Source organism: Lepus europaeus, chromosome 5, assembly GCF_033115175.1.
Source record: "Lepus europaeus isolate LE1 chromosome 5, mLepTim1.pri, whole genome shotgun sequence".
Classification (NCBI taxonomy): domain Eukaryota; kingdom Metazoa; phylum Chordata; class Mammalia; order Lagomorpha; family Leporidae; genus Lepus; species Lepus europaeus.
Window position 1 is genome coordinate 45227128 of NC_084831.1, and position 19108 is coordinate 45246235.

The 19108-nt window shown below is 46.8% G+C and overlaps 1 protein-coding gene across 1 annotated transcript in view; it reads right to left on the reverse strand.

Moving 5' to 3' along the window:
* NDC1 (NDC1 transmembrane nucleoporin) overlaps positions 1-18084 on the reverse strand; it is a 63040-nt gene extending 44956 nt beyond the window's left edge. Inside the window, exons 1-5 of the mRNA XM_062191371.1 lie at positions 17756-18084; positions 16075-16195; positions 13434-13535; positions 10079-10253; positions 5744-5882 (exon numbers count right to left, since the gene is read on the reverse strand). Coding sequence (XP_062047355.1) covers positions 5744-5882; positions 10079-10253; positions 13434-13535; positions 16075-16195; positions 17756-17812 — 594 coding nt within the window. The 5' untranslated portion in view covers positions 17813-18084. The remainder of the gene's footprint in view (positions 1-5743; positions 5883-10078; positions 10254-13433; positions 13536-16074; positions 16196-17755) is intronic.
* Between the last annotated feature and the right edge of the window lie 1024 nt (positions 18085-19108).

Genomic DNA, 19108 nt, shown 5'->3' on the forward strand with positions numbered 1-19108 from the left:
GTATTATGGGACCATCTCACTGACACGAGATCAGAAATAAGAAAATCAACACCATCAATCCTTACTTAACACTAAGCACTATGGAAGTGGAGAAAGCACAAAAAACGGGGTCAGCATTGTGGCACTGTAGGTTGAGCTTCTGCCTGCAATACCAGCATCCCATGTGGATGCTCCACTTCAGATCCAGCTCCCTGCTGGTGTGCCTGGGAGGGCAGCAGAGGATGGACCAAGTGCTTGGGCTCCTGCACCCATGTGGAGACCTGGAAGAGGCTTCTGGCTCCTGGCAGCCAAGGAGTGAACTGGCAGACGGAGGATCACTTTCCCTCTGCCTCTCCTCCTCTCTAACTCTGCCTTTCAAATAAAAAAAAAATTTTTTTTAAAGTACAAAAAACACACTAACACAGCAGTCCCCACTTATCTATGGGGATATGTTCCAAGATCCCCAGTGGAAGCCTGAAGCCACAGACACAGACCATGTTTTCTTCCCACACATACATGTTTAGGATAAAGTTTAATTTATAAATGAGGCACAGTAAGAGATTAGCAACAATAATTAACAATAAAATAGTGACATATACTGTAATACAAGTACCATAAGACATTAGTTCTGGAATATTTCATGTAATACTTTAGGACTGTGGCTGGGCAACTAAAAGTGCACAAAGCCAAACTGCAAATGGGGTCAGGGGTGAGAGGACGATGGGGACAACAGTAACAGCTGACATTCTCTGGGTGCCTACTGTTCTAAGCACTAATCTAATTAAACCTCACCACAGCCCTGTGAAGGAAGGTCTACTATCATCCACATCTTAGAGATGAGGAAACCACGGCAGAGAAGGGTTAAATAACGTAAGCAATGTTACCAACTAGCACATGGAAAGAAATCTGAGCTACAAATCCTAAAGATCATGCACACTGCCTATATACTCAGCAATTTGCAGAAAAGTAAAGCCGTGAAGAAGACACTAGCCTAGGCACCGGACACACAAATTCTAGTGCTCCCTCCCTCTGTGCAACCCCAGCAAGTTACACCTCCTTCTGGGAAATCCCAAGACTGGGTCAGCCAAATAGACATGGATCCTTAGTAGGTACCTGCCAATTTAATGACCTAAGAGAAAGGAACCAAATTAGAAAACACATCAAAGTTTGTTTGTTTTTTTAAACTGCACTCGGGGCCTGCACCATGGCACAGCAAGCTGTAGCTGCCGTCTGCAATGCTGGCATCCCATGAATGCCAGCTGCAGTCCCAGCTGCTCCACTTCCGATCCTGCTCCCTGCTAACATGCCTTGGCCCCTGCCACTCATGTAGGAGATCCAGATGGGAGTTCTAGGCCCAGCTCCAGTGACTGAGGCCATGTGGGAAGTAAATCAGCAGATGGAAACCCTCCCTCCCTCCGTCTCTAACTCTGCCATTCAAATAAGTAAATCTTTAAAGAAACAAAACACTAAAACACAAAATTCACAATTATAAAATTAAAACCCTGCACTTCTTAAACAAAGGTTGTCTCCTCCTCTCTCCTTCTTACTCCCCACCTTCAAAATATCACTGGAAAAAAAAAACAAATTATTAAAAAGAATCCAAGGAAACCTAATGAATCAAAAATGAACTTTCCAAATTCTGGCTTTCTTTTGTGCTAATACTAGGACTGCTTTTGCCTTGAGGAATTTCAGAAGCTAAAGGACAACAAAGAATTAGATATTATATAAATGTTACATCTTCAAACCACCTCTGCAGACGCCTACAGTAACCTCCTAAAGCAGCCCATGTGAACACTCAGTTGCAGACTGTACAGCTTCAATTACATCAGTTTATTCAAATATTTTTAAACTGCAAAATGTAGAAGTGCAGTACTCCATGCAGCCACTGGGTGCCACACCACCATGCATGCCAACCTCCCACTGGGCATAGTTCCTAATCTGTTCCTACTGCAGCTCTCATCTCAGCAGTTACCCACAAGGGTACACAGAGGCTAGGGAAGCAGGTACATTTCAGTAGATGTGTGGAGAACACTTCTCATACCTCCTCTTGTTCCCAAACTGAAGTGATTGCTAATTCCCCATAGGGTTTTTGTGGTTTGGCTATGAGCCACCCTTGGCAAATATTTAGCACAGACCAGGCACTACGCTAAGTGCTCTATAAATCTTACATCATTTAATACTTTCAACAGTCTTAGTGGCATAGCCTGCCAAGCCCTGCCATACTATCCATTTCTTTGTCCCCTATTCCACGCTAACATTCTACTTTTCCCTATCATTCGATCATTCAAAATCTGGCATGAATAACAGAATCACCTTTAGTGGTATTGGCAAGTGGGTGCTGGTTTTATGCCCAGCTTCTCCTCTTTCCATCCAGCTCCCTGCTAATGTGCCTGGGAAAGCAGCAGCAGGTCTCTCCCTAATTCTGCCTTTCAAATAAATAAACTTTTAAAAAAAATTTTTTTAAAGATCAATTTTTTCAAAGGTTATATGAAAAAAGTATTCACTGAATAATACATGCAATATGAAGCTACATTTGCCACCTTTCCTCCCAAAAAGTGTTACAGGTATACCTATCTATGTAAACGTATAAAAAAGGAGCTGGAAGAACATACATGGTTGTTCAGAGATAACAATGGTTGGTTATCTCTGGCACAAAGACTGAAATGGGACAGGAAGTAGTCAAGTGTGACTTTCAATATCTATAGCACTGGGATATTTTTAAATAAAAACGTTACAACACACACTTGGAAGCTGACAGGGAGCACCAAAAATTGGAGTGGTAACACAAACAGTTGTCACTGCTTGTTAAAAAAAACAAAACAAAACAAAACAAAAAAAACAGATGCCTTTAAAGCCCAAATGTCCCCTGATCAGTCTGGCTCTTACCAAAAAAAAGTCGGAGGCAGGCTTTGTGGTACTGAAGGGTTAGGTAGCCCCTTAGGACATCTACATCCATATTAGAGTCCCTGTCTGAGTCCTGGCTCCTCCACTTCCATTTGAGTTCCCTGCTGATGCACCTGGGAAAGAAGAGGAAGATGGCCCAGGTGCCCGAGTTCCTGCCCACATGGGAGACCCAGATGGAGTTCCCAACTCCTGGCTTTGACCTGGCCCAGCCCCCGCTCCAATCATCCCCAGGCTGGAGAGCAGCCCTCTACGATGTACACCAATACCACCACACACTCATGGCCACAAGATGCACCCCAAATATATATTCTGCTCAAATTTAAAAATCTATATTATGGGGCAGGCATTTAGCCAACCAGTTTAGCACACTGGTAAAGACACCCTCATTCCACATCACAATGCCTGGGTTCAACTGACGGCTTCATCTCTTGCTTCCTGCTAATGCAGACCCTGGGAGGCAGAAATGGTGGCTCAGATAATTGGGTTCTTGCCACCCACATGAGACCTGAACTGAGTTTCTGGTCCCCAGCCCAGCCACTGCCAGCATTTGAGAAGTAAAGCAGAAGATAGAAGGAATGTGGTTCTCAGTCTGTATGTCTGTTTCTCAAGAAAAAAAAAAAAAATCAGTATTTTGCAAAAGCTGAAAATAAAGTCAAAGCTGAATATCACCTATCACTGTTACAGAAAATACTTCAGAGATAAAAGACTACATCTAAAAATTTACAAGAAATTATAAAAATTTTAGTGCTGGGGGGAGCACTGTGACACAGTGGGTTATGCCATCACTTGCAAAGCAGGCATCCCCTAGTGAAATGCTGGTTCAAATCCCAGCTGCCCTGTTTCCAATATAGCTCCGTGCCAATGTGCCTGGGAAGGCAGAAGATGATAGCACAAGTACCTGGGCTTCTGTCACCATATGGGGAACCCAGATGGAGCTCTAGGGTGCTGGCGTAAGCCTGGCACAGCCCTGACTGTTGTGGCCATTGGAGAGTGAACGAGTGGATGAAAGATCCTCTCTCAGATGACCCAAGTCCTTGGGCCCCTGCACCCACATGTGAGACCGGGAAGAAGCTCCTGGCTCTGGATCGGCACAGCCCTGGCCGTTGCAGCCAATTGGGGAGTGAACCATCGGATGGAAGACCGACCGACCTCTCTGCTACTCTTCTCTCTGTGTGTAATTCTGACTTTCAAATAAATAAATAAATCTTTAAAAAAAAAAATGAAAGATCCACTCTCTTTCTCTTGTTTTCTCTCTGTATCTTCCTCTTTGTCATGTTGCCTTTTAAACAAATTTAAAAATCTTAAAATAAAAGGGACAACCATCACTTAAAATTTTTATCAGTTTGACGGTACATGGTAGAAACAACACATTATCAGTGTCAACTACTGGACTGCTCCTGTGTGTCCACTGCACATCCATGATATTAAATACATGGTCACATGTAACGGAGGTCACAAAAGTCCAGCAAAGTATTCTCAGATATCTCATTTTTCTGCTCTTTGTTGCTTTATCTCTTAATGATGTTTAGATCAAAGACAACTTCTCACAGACATCTCTGCAAAAGATTCTGGAGTTTGTCTCCTTGTGAAATTTTGAGGTAGCAAAGTTGCCATCCTGCTTTTAACTCATCCTCACAAGAAAAGAATTTCTAAATGGGACATTTTCATACACTCACAGACTGTGGGGAGGTAAGGGCCAGGCCCCAGGCGATGAGCACCGGCTCCTTGTGGCATGTGTATTTGCATCAGATTGTCCTCATGGATGCAACAGGCGTATACAAACTGTAATGAAGATGGGACACCCTAGTCCCCCCCAGTCTCATGTAGGATGCTTTCATTACAACACATCATTTGCTTAAATGCCCCCTCCTCCCACCAGACTGGGTCCTACTGTTACAGGCTGGTTCTAAGATTTTTGCTCCCATTCCCAGGGCACTGCCTGCTGCAGGAGTGAAGTGAGTTATAGTCCAACTGGTAATTGTGGAAGCAGGCTGAGGAGAGCCCTGCTCTGACAGTGAGACGTCTCAACCCATATTTCTCTTGCCAGAGGAGATGGCTCTGAGCTCCAGGGTCAACTCCCATAGGTAAGATTTTTTAAAACCCAACTGAAAGTTTATACTGTACCCCTCAAGCCAGCTGAAACTACTGCACGCATTTACACACACTTGCCTTGAGACAGTAACTGACACATTCTAAAATTACTTGCACATCTGCATGCTCAGGAGGTTAAATTCAAAAAGGCGGCAGCTGCGCAGACACTTTGCATGAGCGCCATTATCATCCTCCCCCAGACCTGCTGGTCACAGCCAATGCGCCACCTAGCAGGAAAGGACAGAGCAGAGCAAAGCAGCATTCTGAAACCAGCAGAAGGAAGGTCAGTGACAGCACTCAAAAATACGCTAAGGAGACAGGAAATCGGTGCAACAGTTAAGACACTCTTGGGATGTCTGCATCCCACATCAGAGTGCCTGGGTTCAAGTCCTGGCTCCAATTTCAATTCCAATTCCAGCTTCCAGCTAACGTGTATCCTGGGAGGGAGCAAGTGACGGCTCATGGACTTGAGCCCTTGCCACCCACATGGGAGACTAGCTATTGCATGCATCTGGGGAGTAAATCAACACATGGATATCTCTGTCTCTCTCTACTTTTTAAATGAATAGAAATAAATAATTTTTTAAAAATATGCTAAAACCCCTTGAAAACAAATCTTTTCTCTCTAAATGGCACTGAGTTGTTCAGTCTTAGGTTTTGCTGATCAAATCTCAAATGACTCAGATGAGGCCACTTATATACCCATACACCAAGGCCAGTTTTACCCTGTCAAATTTTGGCATAAGGTAATGCTCAAACGGTATCTTACCTGTATGATAGGGAACGGGAGGTAGTTCATGTTGTTAACAAAGTACAGAAGGCTGTAGCTGTAGCCCATAAATGCTCCAGCCAACAGGAAGAAAAGATGATACTCATTTAAGCACGTCTGTGTAGCAGGACGATCTAAGCTGCAAGCAAAAGTCAAGTTATTGATTCAACAGTCAGGGACATATATCACTGTTTTGGTTTCAACAGTTACTGAAGGCAAAGCTCCAAGTTGATCACTTAGGAATGGCCCAAATTCTAAAAAAAAAAAAAGGTTAATTTTAGGCAAGTATGAGCAGAATTTATTAAAAACCCATTTTGAACAAGCTTAAGAATCTGACTCTAGGGGCCAGTGTTCTGGTGTAGTGGATCAAGTCACCATGTACAACATGAGCATCCCTTATGGGTGCCAGTTCAAGTCCCAGCTGCTCCACTACTGATCCAGTTCCCTGTTAATGTGCCTGGGAAAAGCAGAAGACTGCTCAAGTGCTTTGGTCCCTGCCACTCACGTGGGAGACCTGAAAAAGCTCCTGGCTCCTGGCTCCCAGCTCAGTCCTGGAAACTACAGGAGTGAACCCAGATGGAAGATCTCTTTCACTCTGTGTCTTTCCCTCTCTCACTGTAACTCTTTCAAATAAATAAATTAAAGAATCTGACTCTAGCTCTGTTCCCCTGGAAACTCAATATGGGTAAGAATGTCTACCATAATAAGCAACATTGCTTGAGAGTTGGAAAACTGTATTGGACTGAGCAAAAGTATATATATTTACACCTGGTAGAGATCCCCTAACTTTGGGCCTCTCCCTGTCTCAGCTCTTATAACAGCATTCCCTTCTGGGAACACTGGATGCTACGCCCATAAAGTTGCCATAAGAGATCCTGGATCCTGTAGGGCACGAAGCCTTTAAACAGGGAGGCCCACACCCATCTCATGCAGACCTCCTGTCCTTGGAGCTGCTTTGTATCTCCAGCAAGACAACTCTGATGGCTCTGGGACCTTGTAAAAACTGCTTCAGGGGCTCCTGCTCATGAGGAGCTCAGGATGCTTCTCAGCTGACAATCTAGGGTTTTAAGTCCTGAATATTTAGTTAAATCCAAGAGGACCCCCCAGTGGGTGCTGCCGTAAGCCACTTCCCTATCAGTTTTGCCTTTCAGTTGTTAGCGTAAGAACTTGTCTATTTGGTGAACATCAACTCTAAAACTCCCTTGACAGTTTCCTAAGACTATAAACTCTCAGTTGTCAGGGGGTGTAGAGTACCAACACATCATAATTCAGCAGGAGTCAATTTCTCATGAGTAAGTACAGGTTGTAGGACGGTCAGATGTCCTACCACCATGAGAAGTCAGACTCCAGACTGACTGTTTTCTAGATTATGAGTTACAAAATGATGAAAGAGATTAGTTTTGCCAAAACCTCTGACTGAAACATCAGTAAATATATTAATAATTGGCATTAGGACAATGGCGAACACACCACTTGGAATACCTATATCCCGTATCAGAGTGACTGGTTCAAGTTCTGGCTACCCTGCTTCTAATCTAGCTTCCTGTTAATGTGTGCCCTGGGAGGTAGCAGATGATGGCTCAAGTATTTAGGGTCTTGCCACCCTCATGGTAGAACCAGACTGAGTTCCAGATTCCTGGCTTTGGCCTGGTCCAGCCCTGTCACAGGTATCTGGGGAGTGAACCAATGGCTGGAAGATCTCTCTCTCTCTTGCTGCCTTTCAAATAAAACGAATACAAACAATTTTTTAAAGATTTATTCATTTATTTGAAAGTCAGAGTTACACAGAGAAAGGAGAGGCAGGGAGGTCTTCCACCCGCTGGTTCACTCCCCAGTTGGTTGCAATGGCTAGAGCAGAGCTGATCCAAAGCCAGGAGCCAGGAGCTTCCTCTGGATCTTCCCACATGGGTGCAGGTGCCCACAAATAAATTTAAAAATTGTTTTTCAAATGGCTACTAATCCCTTTAAAAGCTTATAGCTTATTGCTGCCTTCTGCTCCCTAGACCTTCACTGCCGCTCCATTGAAGAGAGGTGCAGAGGCTGGCACTGTGGTGTAGCAGGTAAGGCCGCCACCTGCAGTGCCGGCATCCCATATGGGCGCCAGTTCAAGTCCCAGCTGCTACACTTCTGATCCAGCTCTCTCCTATGGCCTGGAAAAGCAGTAGAGGATGGCTCACATGCTTGGGCCCCTGCACCCACATGGGATATCCAGAAGAAGCTCCTGGCTTCTGGCTTTGGATTGGCGCAGCTCCAGCCATTGCGGCCATCTGGGGAGTGAACCAGCGGATGGAAGACCTCTCTCTCTCTGCCTCTCAAATAAATAAATACATCTTTAAAAATAAAAAAAAAAAAAGAGAAGTGCAAAGAATTTAAGATTCATCAAGATGAACAGTTGACACTTCCCTACTAAGAGATGGCATTTATTATTTAATGTTTATCAACAGTACAATTTTCACTAAAGCAAACATATTTATTAGGGGGAAAAATTGTCTTATGAGCATATTTCAGAAAGTTCATAGAAAAAATGGAATAAAAAGCTAACTTTATTTTGGTGTAAGAAAATTGAAATTCAGGGGCTGGCACTGTGGAGCAGCGGTGAGGCTATGACTGTGACTCCAGCATCCCACATGGTTCCAGTTCCAGCTGCTCCACTTCCAATCCAGCTCCCTCCTAACGTGCCTGAGAAAGCAGAAGATGACATAAGTGCTTGGGTCTCTGCCATCCATGTGGGTGACTCAAATGGAGTTCTAGGCTCCTGGTATCGGCCTGGCCCAACCCCAGCTGTTGCAGCCATTTGGGGAGTGAACCAGCGATGGAAGGTCTCTCTCTCTCTTCCTCTTTCTCTTTTTCTATAATTCTGCCTTTCAAATAAATTAAATAAATCTTTAAAAAAAATTGAGAGATGGAGTTGTGGCATAATGGGTAAGCCACTGCCTGCAATGCCAGCATCCCACATGGGCAGTTTAAAAAAAAAATTGATGCCTAGGCATAAGTTTTGCATAATATCCATTTTCCTATGAGCCTTTTGCAGACTCCTTGTAGAACAATAGCTACGGGTGCTGGCACTGTGGCGTAACAGCTAAAGCCACCACTTACAGTCCTGCATCCTATATGGGCGCCAGTTCAAGACCTGGCTGCTTTACTTCCTATCCAGCTCTCTGCTATGGCCTGGGAAAGCAGTAGAAGATGGCCCAAGCCCTTGGGTCCCTACAGCCGCGTGGGAGACACGGAAGAAGCTCCTGGCTCCGGATCGGTGCAGTTCTGTCCATTGCAGCCAATTGGAGAGTGAACCCAATGGAAGACCTCTCTCTCTCTCTGCCTCTCCTTCTCTCTCTGTGTAACTCTTTCAAGCAAAATAAGTCTTTCAAAAAAATAATAGCTAGGGTCAAAAGAAAACTAAAATACAGGGGACAGTAGGGATCTGAAGACCACTCCAGTTTTTACTTTTTATTTTTATTTAGATTTTTATTTATTTATTTTGAAAAGCAGATTTTTACAGAGAGAGGGACAGATAGAAAGAGAGACCTTCCATCTGCTGGTTCACTCCCTAGGTGGCTGCAATGGTCAGTGCTGTACCCAGCTAAAGCCAGGAGCTTCTTCCAGGTTTCCCACAAGGGTGGCAGGGGCCCATCTTCCACTGCTTTCCCAGGCATATTAGCAGGGAGCTGGGTCAGAAGTGGAGCAGCCAGGACTGGAACTGGCATTCATTTGGGATGCCAGCACAGCAGACAGTAGCTTTACCCACTACACCACAATGCTGGCCCTCTTTTTTGGTTTTCAAAGTCAAAATATCAACTTGAAATTTGTATCAATGCCCTGTGCTAAAGAACTGTTTAAACGTTAATGCTGTAAAAGCACTCTACTAAAAGCATTATAGTTATTTAAAATTATTTCTTCCCTCTTTCCATACCACCCTTCCTTCACACTCCAACCTGAATGCCACCTCATCCAAGGACACGTGTGGGCCCTCCCTGCTTTCTCAATTCCCAGAGCATATCTGCACCTCTCACTTTCTTCTTCCTACTGCATCCATGCACATCCAGGTCTTGATTTCCCTACTGTTCTCTCCAAGAGACTCTAGGTTTGATTATTATAGTCTAGGTTTGATTCACTCTCACAAACCAAATATACCTCGCACAGCACCTGGCACACACAACAGTTTTTTAAACTTGCTGAGTTTGACAAACAGAAAACACCAAAAACATCTGAAATAGATAAACAAGCCCCTTCTTTAGAAGTCTGGAAACCAAAGGATGTCCAGAAACTACTAACCCACGTGGGTCACCTGGGGTTTAGAAGCTAACAAGGCTCCTCAGCAAACGCATCTACTCTTACCTCCCGGTACTGGTGCAGGGAACCACGAGGAAACTGTACTGGCCCTTGGTGATCACAGCAGCACACCACGCCATCACCATTCCCATGGCCGCATGGACAAAGGAGTGCAGGAGCTGCTGAGGGTGAATGACCTTTCCTATCAGGGCCAGTCTGGAGCAGGGAACAGAAGGCACGACTGTAAGGAAAACACAGGACTGTGCGTCAAAGGGTCCGACCACACCTCTCCTCCCACACACACAGGGGAGGAAGGAATACACACTGTGAAATACACTGCAGAGGCCGGCGCCGTGGCTCACTAGGCTAATCCTCCGCCTGTGGCGCCGGTACCCCAGGTTCCAGTCCCAGTCGGGGCGCTGGGTTCTGTCCCGGTTGCTCCTCTTCCAGTCCAGCTCTCTGCTGTGGCACGGGAAGGCAGTGGAGGATGGCCCAAGTGCTTGGGCCTCTGCACCCACATGGGAGACCAGGAGGGAGCACCTGGCTCCTGGCTTCGGATCGGCACAGTGTGCCAGCCGTGGCAACCATTTGGGGGTGAACCAATGGAAGGAAGACCTTCCTCTCTGTCTCTCTCTCTAACTCTGCCTGCCAAAAAAAAAAAAAAAGAAAGAAAGAAAGAAATACGCTGCAGAAAAATACTAAGTTACCAAAGTTAGAGAAGATCAATAAGAGACATACCCAAAACATCTAGGGATGAAACCCAAAGACAGTACAACGAACATTTTTCATTTCTTTTTCATTAAAATTCCCTGGCACACAGCCTGGCACTCTCTGAAGCACCACAACAGAACAGATAGTAACTAAAGAAAGATGGCAGGTAAAGCTGCTTCTTGCAATGCCGCCACCCCGTATCAGAGAGCTGGTTCTAGTCCCAGCTCCTCTGCTTCTGATCCAGCTCCCTACTAGTGCGCCCGGGAAGTGCTTGGGCCCCTGCACCCATGTGGGAGACCTGAATGGAGTTTCTGGCTCCTGGTTTGATGGGCCCAGACGTGGCCCTTGCAGTCATTTAGGAGTGGACTAGCAGACAGAAGATCTGTCACTTGCCGTTTGTCTCTCTGTCTTTCAAATAGATAAATACATCTTTAAAAGAAAGGGGAAGAAAGAGCTGGCTGCTGCCCTCTGGGAGGCTGACTGTCAGCACCTGAAACAGTCAGCATGCAATGCGCCTGTGACAAACTACAAACAGGTGCACACTAGCCACGCTGGCCACGGTGATCACTAACACTTCTCTGACAGCCCAAGGCAGGTGTGGATGGATGAGAGGTGAGGGACGTCACCTGGCCAGGGTGTCCCTTCCCTACTGTGCAGCTGTTCTTTCATCCACACAGAGAAGAGCTGGAGCACAGGGTGTGTGGGGAAGCGGCTGCTGTCACCTCTCGCTCTCCACCACACGTGCCCACCAGGCACACGGACTGTGCACTTGACTTACAGGACTCTGAATATACTAAACCCCTCTTGTCACGAACCCTCTCTGTATGCTATTCCTTCTCTCTCAAGAACATTTTCCTTCTTTAATACAACTGCCCCCCTCAAAGCCTGGTTTAATCATCCTCTCTCGAAAAGCTCCCAGCTGGCTAAGTGGTACTCCTGTCCACTCCCACTCAATGTACTGCAATCAAACATGCTAATGTCTACTGTCTGTCTCCCCAGTAGCTGTGATGCCCCGGAGAAAGCTGGGACCATATCATTGTTCTCTTCCCCACACACAATGTCCAGCACACAGAAAATGCATACGGAATGTTACTGGAGGAATGAGCCAGTGACTCACGACCTGTGGGAATCTTCAGAGGATGCAGGTACATGCACAGGGGGAAAGAGCACATGCTCTAAGATGGAGAAAGAGGGGCCAGTGCTGCGGCACAGCTGGTAAAGCTGCCACTCGCAACACCGGCGTCCCTTGTGGGCACCGCTGCTCCACTTCCAATCCAGCTCCTTCTAAAGATCTGGGAAAAGCAGCAGCAGGTGGACCAAGTGTTTGGGCCTGGACCACTCATGTGCGAGACCCAGATGAAGCACCTGACTTTGGCATGTCCCAACCCCGGCCATTGTGGCCACCTGGGAAATGAACAGGCAGATGAAGATCTCTATATGTCTGTCTCTGTCTCTCTCTCTCCCCACCCTCTCCAACTTTTTCAAATAAAGAAATAAATCTCTAAAAATAGTTGGAGAAAGAGACCCAACAACCTCTAGTGAGGGAGCAGGAAAGCAAAGGAAAATGCAATGCACTGTAACATCTCCAGCTAGGGTCTGAAATGCTATACCTGATTTCACAAGGGAGTACTGAAGAGCTAAAAGGAAGAATGAAGTTATGGCCATAGAACAAGTGCAGAAAGCCTTGTTACTCTGCCTCAAGGACAGACTCGGGAATCTGAAAAGGCAGGAAGAGTAGAAGAGAAACTGAGTATAACAAGCGCCACAATCTAACAGGTTATTCTCCTGAGGCAAAGCGTAGTGCTCTAAAGATTTTGTGACAGTCATAGAATGACAGGCTTTTATATTGAAATTAAATCACCTGGTCTTGATCTGCTACCCTGTAAAAGAATTCTTTTTATAATACACTGGCTAAATCACAGTGCTAACACTAGCCGTGCTGTGGCGCAGTAGGTTAATCCTCCACCTGCGGCGCCTGCATCCCATATGGGTGCCTGTTCTACTCCTGGCTGCTCCTCCTCCAATCAGCTCTCTGCTACAGCCTGGGAAAGAAGTAGAGGATAGCCCAGGTGTTGGGCCTCTGCACCCACATGGGAGACGCAGAGGTAGCGCCTGGCTTCGGATCAGCCCAGCTCCAGCCATTGCTACCATTTGAGGAGTGAACCAACAATAGAAGACCTTTCTCTTGTCTCTCTCTCTCTGTCTGTAACTCTACCTCTCAAATAAATAAATAAAATCTTAAAAAAGACACCAGCCATGATTTAAAGGTTTGCATTTGTTTTCCTGTGGTAATGGACACATTAATGAGATTTCTCATCTGAACCAGTTTTAAGTGCACAGTTGGGTGGCCCTGAGTACACTCCAGTGCTGTCCACCATCCCCACCACTCATCTCCAACTCTTCTATCTCCCCAGTGACACACTGCCCATAAACAACGCCCAGTGCCTGGGACCACCCTCCGACTTTCTGTCTGATTTTGACTATTCTAGGTAGCCCTATATAACATTTTTCCTGAAAGTTCTAAATTTAACAAGAGAAACTAGCACCCAAATGAATTTTAAGGCATATCATTCAAAGGATATGATTTTGTGCACTTTTAAATTTTGACACAAAACACAGCCTGTTGCACTCGTCCACATATAAAATGCATGAAGTCTGCCCTTAGTAAAATACATTCATATTCTTAACATGGTTAACATTGGAAACTCACCTGCATAGAACTCCACATTGAAAACACTTATTATTATTATTACCACTGACAGCAACAGGAGGTAAAAGATTATATAGGAACTGTAGAGATCACTGAAGGAATCTAAAACACAGGAGAGATGGGTTAGTGACGTTTATTCAGTCTTAATGTCCTGTTCAACAGATTGCAATATAAGGGTTCTTGAACAACAAGGATAACTTTAACATTAAAAATTATCTTTTCTTGGGCTGGTGCCGTGGCTCACTAGGCTAATCCTCTGCCTAAGGCGCCGGCACCCTGGGTTCTAGTCCTGGTTGGGGCGCCAGATTCTGTCCCGGTTGCTCCTCTACCAGTCCAGCTCTCTGCTGTGGCCCAGGGAGTGCAGTGGAGGATGGCCCAAGTGCTTGGGCCCTGCACCCGCATGGGAGACCAGGAGGATTGGCTTCGGATTGGCACAGTACCGGCCATTTGGGGGGTGAACCAACGGAAGGAAGACCTTTCTCTCTGTCTCTCTCTCTAACTCTGTCAAAAAAATTTAAAAAAAAAATTTTTTTTAATTATCTTTTCTTGAAGATTCTGTTTACGTTTGTACCCTGCAGACAGGTTCATTGGAAAAACTCAAGAATCACAAATTATTATTTGAACTTAGCTTTGTGTACTTTAAAATTACAGTAGAATTTCTTTTAAATGCTACAGACATTAACATCAGATAAAATACTACCATGTGCAAACACTTCATCATGCAAAAAAGAGACACAATGTTTAACAGTAAACCAACAAAGTTTCTCCCTAAAATGCAAATAATATTTTTCAGATCTCTTAATAAACCCAATTAGCTCCTACAGCTAAAGTCAAAGTAACATCTTTGGAAACAGCAGAATCCATAAATCATCTGAACGAACCACGTCTCTGTGAATGTGCTACTACATTCTGGAGTAGTCCGACAAATGACACTCCATTTCTAAGTTCAACCTATGTATATATTATGCCTAAAAACCTAAACAAGAAAAATAAAATGGGACATACACTTGCTGAGTAGACTAAGACTTAGTAACAAGACCAATTATTTTTAAAAGAACCAGGACTGGGGCTAGTGTTGAGGTGTAGTGGGTTAAGCCACCACCTGCAATGCCAGCATACTTATGGGCACCAGTTTGAGACCTGGCTGCTCTACCTCCCATCCAGCTCCCTGATAATGCACCTGGGAAAACAGCAGAAGATGGCCCAAGAGCTTGGGTCCCTGCACCCACATGGGAGACCCAGAACAAGTGCTGGGCCCCTGGCTTCAGCCTAGTACAGCCCAAGCCATTGTGGCCATCTGGGGAGTGAACCAGCATATGGAAGCCCTCTCTTTCTCTGCCTTTCAAATAAATAAAAAATAAATTTTTAAAAAATAAATAAATAAAAGCACAGCAGCATTCCATATGACAGTCCTAGATAATGTACTCTGATCCAGCTCTCTAATGTGCCTGGGAAGGCAGTGGAGTTTGGCCCCAAGTATTTGGGCCTCTGCCACCCATGTGGGAGGTATGGATGGAATGCTGCTGGCTCCTGGCATCAACCTGTCCCAACCCTGGCCACTGCCACCACTTGGGGAGTGAACCAGTGGATAAAAGATCTCTCTCTCTCTTTCTCCCCCTCTCCGTCACTCTGCCTTGCAAATAAGTAAAAATAAGACTTAAAAAAACAAAGAATGAATGATGGTAACTCTTCAAAAATAACCTAATTCTCTCTACATTTCAAATAAAGTGAAAAATAAATAGAGTCACAGGGAGCACAAAAGGTTGTGTGTGTGTGTACACACACATATATGTATTTAGCATGGTGCCCAGCATAGACAGGCAATGATTGGTAACTATTATTAATTAGCATAAAACAAGTTATATTTTAATGAGTTTAGAAATTTTTGTCTCCAGGCCAGCGCCGCGGCTCACTAGGCTAATCCTCCACCTTGCGGCGCCAGCACACCGGGTTCTAGTCCCGGTCGGGGCACCGGATTCTGTCCCGGTTGCCCCTCTTCCAGGGCAGCTCTCTGCTGTGGCCAGGGAGTGCAGTGGAGGATGGCCCAAGTGCTTGGGTCCTGCACCCCATGGGAGACCAGGAGAAGCCCCTGACTCCTGCCATCGGATCAGCGTGGTGCGCCAACCGCGGCGGCCATTGGAGGGTGAACCAACAGCAAAAGGAAGAACTTTCTCTCTGTCTCTCTCTCTCACTGTCCACTCTGTCTGTCAAAAAAAAAAAAAGAAAAAAAAAGAAAAGAAAAAGAAATTTTTGTCTCCAAGGATTTTTTTAGCAATTTTAAATCTCAAGAATATAGCACTTATCTTCCTTAATTTCTTCATCTTTAATTAATTAATTAGAGAGGCGGAGATAGATATACAGAGAGCTCTTATCTGCTGGCTTATTCCCCCAGTGCCTGCCATGGTCAAGACTGGGCAGAGGCTTTAGCTGGGAGCTGGGAACTCAGTCTGACAGGTTTACTAACCTTACACAATAAAAAGATGGTTTATGTTATGCTAAAATGGGTTAACATTATCTCAATGCGGATATTCTGATGTATCAATATGGGCAATCATTAGCACTACATTATTGGAAACATAATTGGTTCTTAGGTTGAGAAGGAGGTCTTAGGACTGGTTTCACCAAACGGGCGATCACTTACCAGACAGCCATTGCACAGGATGGAATAAATCAATGCTGCTGAAGATGATAAACACCGTGGTGCAGATGGGTAGAAGCAGCACTGACCAAACAATGCTTGAAATGATCCTCCAGCCCAAAATCTGCAATTACACAGCAGCCCCTCAGTCAAGAAGCCAGTTAAATTATTTGTTATGCAAACCTGACCTTTTCATATGGGATGCTAATGTTGATCACCAGTATTTATACCCAAACCCCTTGATTACTGTAACCCTTGGTTACTGAGGCTTGCACTAGGCTGGGAGTCAGTCACAGCACACTTTGGGGCTGGGGTGAAACTGTCTTTCTTAGTTGAGAGCAACTAAGTCTAATTTATAGCTACGTTAATATCTAAAGGCTGTGGGGCTGGCGCTGTGGCAGGTAAAGCCACCACCTGCAGTGCCAGCATCTCATATGGGCGCCGGTTCAAGTTTCAGCTGCTCCACTTCTGATCCAGCTCTCTGCTGTGGCCTGGGAAAGCAGTAGAGGATGGCCCAAGTGCTTGGGCCCCTGCATCCGTGTAGGAGACCCAGAAGAAGCTCCTGGCTCCTGGCTCCGGATTGGTGCAGCTCCGGCAGTTGCGGCCAATTGGGGAGTGAACCAGGGGATGGAAGACCTCTCTCTCTCTCTCTCTCTCTCTGCCTTTCCTGTCTCTGTGTAACTCTGACTTTCAAATAAATCTTAAAAAAAAAATAAAAAATAAAAATCCAAAGGCTGTATACACTGTATGGGAACCATATGCATTTTACATCTACAATTTACTACAATTATTTGAGACACTCTCTTGCACTGAGCAACTAGTGCATTTTAACAATGTATTCACGTCTGAGCCCCCAGTGCCTACAACATAGGAGGCACAAGACTGTCAGTGAATACAGGAGGGATATGGGGAGGGGGAGGGGTTTGTGTTTATTGGTGCAGGGCCGGCCAGCAGCAGGCAAGTGACAGAGCAGTCAGGAGGCACCCATGAGCACCGCCCAAGCCAAAGGCTACGGACAGTGTCCACACAAAGGCAGGGGCGACGGGAAAGGGAGAAGTAACGGGTTGCAACCGCAGTGCAGGGGGACAAGCTACAGGGCTTTGTGATCGAGGACCTGGGTGATTATAATAGGACAGAAGAGCTTTCAGCTAGGAGGACAGAGCGGACGGCGGTGCACTGGGTAGAAGCACCACTCCTAAAGGGGGTCTCGCTCCCGCTTCTCTCTGCCCCCCCGCGGATCGGATGCAGCACCCTCGATTCAACAACTTCAACGAGGCAGCAGCTCCGAGCTCAGTCCCAAGGCACACCCCCAACTCGACCTGCCTTGCTTACCTGGGCCCCCAACCCCAGCCTCTGAAGGCCGCATTCCCCCTCCCTCCCTTCTCACCCCCACAGAATCAACAAGTTAGTTATTCTGCACCTGCTGGACCCGCTACCGACGCATCCAAACTCCTCTCCACTCCTCGCCTGCATTTCCATGCAGGTCGCCCATCCCAGCCGTAGCGGCTTCCACTCGCGCCGTCCCCCCACCCAGCCCCGTCATCTGCCCCTCAAGGGGTCCCCTCTCCACGCGCTCGCCCCACGCCACTCTCCGACTGCCCACTCCCGCCAGAGCGCACGCGCGACCGCGGCCCGCCAGCGCCGCCCGATCCGCGCAGCGCGCGCCACAGAGCGCCGTACTCACGCGCCACAGGATGTCCCGCGACCCGCCGGCCAGGGGCCCACTCATGGCCGTGACCATGGAGATGGCGGCCCCTACTCCTAGCAGTGCGGCAGACCGAGGGCCCGCCCGCCACCGCAGTTCAAAGGGGGGAAGGCCCCAGAAGGACCCTCTTGGGGGTGCCTCAAGCGCTGCCTGAGCGAAGCCGGGCACAAGCCCTGAGCCATCCCTTTGGGACTTTGTCTGGACAGGCTCGACGGGCCAGAGCGGCCCCGAATTCACGTCACCCAAACGGGGCTGCGGCTCCAGGAAACGTCCTCTGGAATCCAAAAAGTCCCTGCGAAGCAGGGACCTGCGGGCCGCCAGAACTGGGGGGCGGCTCTGCATGCTGGGAATTGTAGTCTCGACGGCTCTCTGGGGCCCGGGGTAGGGAGCGTTGCATTCTGGAACTCGCAGTTCCAAACAGCGGCATGCTGGGAGGGGAAGTCGTCTGGGTCGTGCCATGAGGCATTTTGGGAGTCGTAGTCTTTTATAACACCTGGTCGTCGTACTGCTTGATCTAAACCCTGCCATTAAAATGTTCTGGCAAAAACACTCGCCTTCATTTCTCCCGATTACTTTATCAGCTGCCTAAAAGTGAACTCGAAGCATGTTTTGGCCCTCTCCCGATACGTCTTCAGCGGTTTCTATTGAAATCTTGCCTCCCTCAAAATTTTGCATCTGGTTTCTCGCGATCTGGTTTCTAGTTCCAGCGCGGCCACCTATCCGTGGAATACCTGGATCCTCTCTGAGCTTCTAGTTCATCTTTAAAATAATTATAAAGGCAAAGATAGCACCCTACTAGTGTCCTGAGGCTGTACAAATGTTGGTTGTCATCGATTCCTGCCCGTGGGGAGAAAGGCTTCTTACCAATCCCAGTGCCTCTTAATGAACCCTTCTCTCTGATTGCGTTAGGTGTCTGCGAGAACCTCGGGCGAACGCTGCTAACACTTGGACCCCGTTCAGTCCGCGCTCATCCCCTAGAACGCCAGCCACAGCCTCGGTGGGAACTCCCGGGCTGGGGAGAGACACGGGATCGCAGGAGCTGCTCTGCGATGGTCGCCATACCGGCTTCATGAGTCGCTCTAAGATCACATCACATTCACATGTGAAGCCACGTTGGCGGCACTGAAGAGCAGAGACTGCAGCTGCGGGGTGAAGCCGCGGCCCACGGCTGCCTTTCCCAGCCCCAGTGAGCGAGTGCAGGCAGGTGGGACACAAAGTACGGCCGGGAGCTTGCAGAAACCCCTTCAGAGGACAGCTGCTGCAGGATCCTTGCCTCTTTCTTTCTTTTTTTTTTTTTTTTGACAGGCAGAGTGGACAGTGAGAGAGAGACAG